The 7508-nt window shown below is 48.8% G+C and overlaps 1 protein-coding gene across 1 annotated transcript; it reads right to left on the bottom strand.

Annotated features, from left to right (window-relative positions):
- Positions 1-2055: 2055 nt before the first annotated feature.
- On the bottom strand, positions 2056-6456 carry LOC123153355 (uncharacterized). The gene is made up of 4 exons (XM_044572513.1): positions 6322-6456; positions 5657-6213; positions 3592-3932; positions 2056-3496 (listed from the first exon to the last, which is right to left on the bottom strand). Exons 1-4 carry the CDS (start codon positions 6374-6376, stop codon positions 2272-2274), a joined length of 2178 nt encoding a protein of 725 aa, XP_044428448.1. The 5' UTR covers positions 6377-6456; the 3' UTR covers positions 2056-2271.
- Positions 6457-7508: the final 1052 nt, after the last annotated feature.

The raw sequence follows: 7508 nt of genomic DNA, 5'->3' as shown, positions 1-7508 counted from the left end.
AATTCAGTACTCTTTAGCATCACCACATTGCCCATGCCTTTAGACGATGAGAAATTAGATGATCTGTATAGTCGAATGATTGGTTCTCATTCGACTAAGAGTTAGACCAGTAAAAATGTTTATTTTTATAGATGAGAGGCCCAACCCGGCTTTCCATTGACAAAGCTATCAACTGGGCAAGAGTACAAGAGCGAAAGATTACAAAGAAGAAAAAGGATGCAGTTGATACATGGTGCACAGGAAGAACAACTCAAAGGCAGCGGCAAGAACAAGCGTCAAGGGAGGACGCCACTATCGAGCATGCATCCTTTCGCTTAGAGCATCTACAGTGGCATACGCCTAATTTTGCCCCTCAAACGTCCGAGGACACGTCTGGCGCGTCCGCGGAAAGTGACTGCTCACCTCCTAATTTTTTTTGTTTCTACAATCATGTCCTTCAGTTTTTTCTTATATGCCCGGCCACATGTGTGTGATTGATGAAGATGAAGAGAGAGAAAGAATAAAAAAATGCTATATGATGGTTTCAGATCCTACGTGATGGACGAAGGACCACTGGTCGGACACGCCTGAACACTCCAAGTATTGCCCCACACATCGGGGCAATATGAGGAATGCCGGATAGCCCAGTCGATTAAGGTGCCTTCGAGGGGTCCGGTTGGGTCAATTCAGGGAGTCCGGTTGTAGATGCTCTTACTGCACCCAAAGGACCATACATGGGCCAAATCATGATCTATCTCTGCCACTGCAAAGGGCTCCAACCCTCTCACTTTGGCGCAAAGGATGCCGTACCGGCGATCGGCAGAGCATTTCACAAAAACCCAGATCAACGGAGCCCAAGTTTCCAAAGGAGAAGCAGTACGAGCAAACCCACAAGAATGAGTAGTCGTCCACACAGACACTATCGCCCGCTGTGGCTAAGACATATTGCCACACTAGAGTTGTTAGATGAAGGCGCTGAAGCATGAATAACGATGAAAATGGACAACACCAAGCACCTGCAAAGGATAGGATTTGCCAGAGCACAAGGCTCGGCAAGATACCATACCGCTGCCAATGTAGACGGAATCTTATCCCCTTTTGGCTAGAAGATGTGGAAGGCGTGCGGGTTAGAACAGACACGGCAGAAGCTATTACCATGCCAATCACCGCGCCAACTCCTGAACCTTATTGTTTCCTTGCCGGAGGACGAGAAACTACATACTATCTGCCTGCTGTGGATGTGGTGGACGGAGCGAAACAAGGCAAACCACAACGAACAGAGGGCTACGATCCAGGAGTTCACCTTCACGTTGTCAAAGCACATTGCAGAATGGCGCCTATATTGTGGAGAGCAGGGTCAGAGCAATCCTAAACCAAAACCCAGCTGGATCCGCCCGACCACCGACGTAGTCAAGATCAATTTGGATGGATCTTTTGATCCGGGGACTGGACTCGCGGGTTGGGGATGCATCGCTCGGGATCACAATGGTGAGGTGATCCTTGCCGCCGCAGGAAGCCTTTCACATATGGGCGAGGCCCTACATGCGGATGCATGTGCCCTGCTTCATGCAATTAAGCTAGCTGAAAGTCAGGGTATGGGACGAGTCGTTTTTGAGACGGACTGCATCGGGATCCAGCAAGCTGCAACGACGACTGCTCTCGACCGATCTAACCTGGGCACCCTGTTCCGTGAGATCAAATACCTTCTTTAGATTGGTTTTATTGATTGGAATGTTTCCTACTGTTCTCGTGTGTGTAATGTTCCTGCCCATGAGCTTGCGGCTATTGGTAGGCGGAATGTCAATGCCGACTACCAAGTATGGTCGGTAGACCTCCCTAGAGTTGTATTCGATGCGGTGATCGCCGATTTGGCTGGTCCACGGTGATTTATGAAATGCAAGGTGTTACATTTAAAAAAAGGAACAAGAGCAACGATCTGATGACGGCGGTGGCAGATCGAGGCGGAGAAGGAGCTTCATCGAAGGAACGACGGCAGACTTGCGAGGCACGAAGCCACCGAATCGGCATCACCACCTTCATCAGTGTTGCACACGCGAGCCGAAGGGCACCTCGGGCGGCAGCAAAGGCGAGGAAAGGGGAAGGAGGAGGGTGGCGGTGTTAGGGTTGGCTCCCTCGATGCGGAGGGCGGTCTCCGCCATAAAATGTTACTAATAATTTATGAACGTATTTTACACGTGCTAGGTTAACAGAGTTGGCTCTTGCAGGTGGGGTATACACATACATGTGTGTTTTTGCTTCATTTAAAAGCGGAAGCGTTGGAGAATCTAACCGCTACGGCCACCTGGAGCGGCAACTGCGGCGGTCTGCGGGGAGGACGGTGCCGTTACCGGGGAAGAAGAAGCGTAGACGGCACGAGAAGCGCGTCCAGAACTGGGTGTTCTGGAAGATGCCCGTGTTCCCGCGCGTGCGCACCTTGCCGTGGAGGTCGAACGGCACGACGCCGGCGTTGAGCGACTTGTCCATGGAGCGCATCCCAGCCTTGTCCAGCCTGCGCCCCGTGGACACCACGTCGTTGTACTGCAGCGGCATGGAGCTATCCGGTGGCACCACGAACGGCGGCGCACGGAAGAGAAGCATGTCGACTCCTTGGAGCTTGAGGGCGAGGTTGACGCGGGAGAAAGAGGCGTCCGCCCTGGAGTCCTTGTTGATGGCCAGGAAGGCGATGGAGAGCTGAAGGTTCTGGACGGTGCCGTCCTGGCCCGCGTACTGGAGCGCCCCCAGCTGCGCGTCGGCGACCGCCAGGTACGGCATCTTGTGGTTGTAGACGGCGAACAGCAGGACGCCGAGGACGATGGCGCCGATGACGAGCAGCACGCACAGGATGCACAGCACCCACGCACACGCGGACGTGGACCTGGCGGAGCTCCTGTGCCGCTTGTCGTCGTCCCCCCACCAGGTCTTCCAGGGCCTATTGTTCCTCGCCTCCACCGCAACCGGCCTCTCCATGCGCGTGCGGCCCTCTTCTCTTTGTCTGAGTCTATTCGTGTCGTCCTCCTCGTTGAAGTTGGAGCCGTGGTGGGCCGGCGGCCGCTGCCCCATGGTGGCCTGCTTCTCAAACCGCTTGGCCTGCCCCCGGAAAGCACTCGTGTGCCGCGTCTCGAAGAGCCTGACGCCCTTGACGTCGCCCGTGGCCGCCACGCGCTCGCGGTCATGCGACGTCCTGAGCGACCGCAGGTAGGCGCGGAAGCCGGCGTGTTGATCCGGCGACGTGATGAGCGCCATGAGCTTGTCCAGCGTGGCCCTGAGGAAGTCGATCATGGGGTTGGACTGCTCATGTGCAATATCGTTCCTGGCCTCCACCAGCTTCCCTTGGGCGCCGTGGAGGTCACCGCCGTCCGCCATCGTACGCACCTCGTCTAGGAAGGTTACGTGCTGCCGGCGGGCCCGCTCGGTCCTCAGCCCCCCCGGCATCGTGCGGCTCGGGTCAGCCGATCCGGTTGGGGTGCGGCGCATAGGGACCGGCAGTCTACGGGAGTAGAAAGGTTGTCCCCGAACACTGCACGTGTGCAAATCTTAGTTAATAATGGAGATGTATGGACGTACATTGGGAATATATATATATATATACACACACACACATGTACTATGTACCTATAGGAGCACTGGGCGACGATGGCAGTGGCGTTCTTCTTCTGGCCGACGGCAGGGAGGCGGATGTGGGCGATAACCCTGCGTATTTCTCCGGCGAAGAGATCGCCGAAATGGACGATTACCGCGCCGGAGTTGTCGTCCCGTGTTTGCTGGTAGAGACGGGAGTCCACGTCCTCTAGTATGGAGTCGCCTGGCTGTGGGGACACGATGAGCTTGAGGTCCTGGACAACGATGCTGAGGAGGCCACCCAGGATCTGCGAGAAGGGCTCGGTCATGTTCTCCCCGTCATCTACGAAGTTGAATGTTCCTCCTTTGCTCCGCCTTGCAATCTCGTCCAGCACCTTCGTTCAGAAATATATGCACAGTGAATACTTAATTATCAAAATACTACTATCTCTCCGTTTCTAAATATAAGTCTTTCTAAAGATGTATATAGACATAGTCTGGTATACAGATTCACTCATTTTACTTCGTATGTAATCTCTAAAAAGACTTATACGTATTTAGGAACAGAAGGAGTAGTATGCATGCATGCATGTAAAAAATCAGGATGCACCTTATCTTTTTATCAAGGTTTTGAACAAACATCGGTTGTGGATTGAGTATGTACATGTAAAGTTTCGATTGGAAACTATGACAATTTGCCACCTATGCAAAAAGAAAGTAAAGAATGTGTACAATAGGAAGTTTGCAAAGTTCTACTAGTCTGAGGTCAGGTGAGTCGATCAAGTGCGGGAAGGTTATGTGGGACAATTGCAGATGTATGTATTTTTTTTTAAACTCCAGCAGTAGATGTAGTTATTTTGTACCATGCGCGTTAGGGCATCTCCAACACTATCCCTTAAAACGGAAACACTGTCTATTTGCGGACTGCGCCTAGACACGTTCACGGACACGATATGGAAGCTGATCATCCAATTGTGTCTCCTAAATACGCATCAAATCCGAATAATAGAGGTGCGTCCGGCGGACCTAAAGGACAAAGCATATGGGCTGTAAGGACACTACAACATAGTGTTCGAACTGCCGCAAAGTTTCTCCAAGTTTGCTTCCAGTTTGCGGAAAATCAGACATGCCAATACTGCGTTGGATAACAAAAAGTGTTCGGACCGCGTGGTTCAAACATTTACAGGTACGTTGAGGTACCCCAGAGTGTCTATTTACATGTGCATGCGGATTTTGTGATATAACTTTAATCATCATTTTGACCAACAAACCTTAAGCTATTTGTCACAAAAATAATATCATTTTAGTGTACATTCTAACAAATTAAATTTGTGCGAACCAACATGTGGTTGGATGGTTAAAGGGATTGTGGTATCCCCTGCCCACCAGGGTTCAAATCCTGCTGCTCGCATTTATTACTGAATTTATTTCAGGATTATCGGCGATGCACATTCCGTGGGAGGAGACGTTCTCGTCGGCGACAAGGTGCCTATGGTGACTTCATAAGTTTCAAGATGATATGCCGGCTCGGTCTTTCGGAGGTACTCATAGGAGTAGTGTGTGTGTGCGCGCGTTCATAGGGGTAAGTGTATGCGCGTGTATATGAACGCTTGTGTCTGTACTGATATTCAAAAAACAAATTAAATTTATATAACATATAATTAATATAGTATCATGATTGTCAAAGTTTAATCAAGAAAAATTAATGCTTCCACAAAGCGAGCTTCGGGTACCCGATCAAGGGACTAATGAAACACGAGTACCCTATGTAAGTATGGGCGCATGGAGTAGGATCCACCATCTTTTGCCACCATAGAGATATGTGCCATGATTTCTACTACTTTTATGGAGGGTTTTCAGTGTATAACATGATGTTTTCTTGAGTTTTTTTCTTCTTATTTCGGAGCATGTCATAACATTTTCTTCGTGACTAGCATGCACCGTTACCTAGTTTCGTCGAATTTTTGTAAAGTGTGTCATAATGTTTTGTCATTCGTGGGTATGAGTAAAGATTCATAGGATGAATTTTCAACACAAGGAATGATAAATTCTTTACCCAGGCGGAAAAAAAGGAAACGATATGATGGAAAAACATTTCTGAGAACAATTCAGCATGTACCTTGGGATCGAAGTCAGTACCAAAACCAAACGTGTAGACCGGCACATCACTGACATCAACGTTGGTCGCATGCCCTATGTTCTCGTCCCCGTCGGACAAGAGAAAGATGCTGGCGACGCGGCCGCCGGTGATGCGTCGGCGGGCGAGGACGCCGAGGGCGGTCTCGAGGCCGTCTCTTATGTTGGTGGGGTCGATGACTTGCAGGCTGTCGACGATGTTCATGAGGTGTGGCTTGTTAACGGGGGTGACGGAGAGGAGCGAGCACAGCCTCTCAGCCTCCTCGGAGAACTTGACAATGGAGAGGCGGTCCTTGGGCCCGAGCTTGTTGATGACGAAGTGCATGGCGGTCTTCATCTTGCCCAGCCGGTCCTTCTTCCTCATGCTCTTGCTGACGTCCAGGACGGCCACGAGATCCAGCCCGAGGCGGTCGCCGGCGGCGGCGGCGGACGCGTCGTGGACCTCCAGCAGCACCTGCTGCCGGTTGTCGTGCAGCGGCGCCCGGTCGCTGGCGTGCCACCTGAGCCGCACGATGTCCGCTCTGTCCAGCAGAGGCGGGCCTGCATCACCATTCATCATTTTGTTCAGTGATCAATAGAGTATGATTTATGAATGAATGAGATGCAATGATGCTTTGATTAATGAATGAAATAAAATTACGGAACCACCTGGTGGATGTGCATAAGGGACGTTCTGGTCTTCTTCGTCGAAATCGGACGACATTGCGAGCGAGCGGATGGACTGCTCTGCTCTCTACTCACAATCTACCTATCCAAACAATGGCGGCGCGGTCACTTGCGTACTGGGTAATTTAATGAGATGCCCATGTACATATCCGACCGTTATAGGAGACGATGGAGTGGCATCAAGGAAATGAATGGAGTGGCAGGAGTATCTAGGTTCCGGCAGAGGTTTTGGTATCTTCTTTTCTCTCTGCCGCAGCTTTCATTTTGGAGTTTTAGGTATCATATGCTGGTTGTGTCGAAGAAGTCTCATCGGATTCATTCAGTGCCCATAGTGGCGCTTGTTTTTTATTTCGTCCAAGGATTAATTATCCACATGAAGTAGGTCACGACACAACGCGAATTGAGCACAATACCAAAGGCACCTCGTGTGTGCCTTTTGTTTTACGTATTTCTGACTCTAAACTCATGGGTCATGGCACAAGAGGTATGGGTCATTTCTGCTTCCCCAACACACTCATTCTACAACTATATTCTATTTCTATGTATTAAGTTCTTAAAAGTTTAACTCCCTCCGTTCTAAAATATTTGATGTTATAGGTTTGTCCTAATTAAGTCAAATTTTTGTAGGTTTGATCAAATCTATAGAAAAATATACCAACATCTACAATATCAAATTAGTTTTATTAGATTTATATAAAGTATACTTTTATGGACACAGATTTGGCGAACATGGTTTCACGCGCACCCCTTATGAATAGTAAATTAAAAAATACTAAAAATTAAAAAATCTGAATATTTCTTGTGATATGCATAATCAACCGCTACACTCGCGTATGAAGTTTCATGAAGAAATGGCATCCTTGGTATTTGGGCAAAAATGACAAAATGGAAGCTATATTAAAAAAAACATTGTTTGATGAATAGTAAGGTCCCAATTCTATTTTCTTCACTAAGAATACCACAGATGTCAATAATTCACGAAACTTCACACGTGACTGGAATGGTCGGCCAAGTTTGATACCCAAAATTTTAGAATTTTTCAAAATTTCCTAGCATTTTTTTAATTTACTATTCACATGGGTGCGTGTCGAACCATGTTCATCTTGTTTTTTTATATTTTTCATAATATATGTTTGATGTTGTGGATATTGATATTCTATAAACATGGT

This window comes from Triticum aestivum, chromosome 7A, assembly GCF_018294505.1.
Source record: "Triticum aestivum cultivar Chinese Spring chromosome 7A, IWGSC CS RefSeq v2.1, whole genome shotgun sequence".
NCBI classification, from domain to species: Eukaryota; Viridiplantae; Streptophyta; class Magnoliopsida; order Poales; family Poaceae; genus Triticum; species Triticum aestivum.
The sequence above is the reverse complement of the archived record's forward strand: the minus strand, read 5'-3'. Positions and strand labels throughout refer to the sequence as shown.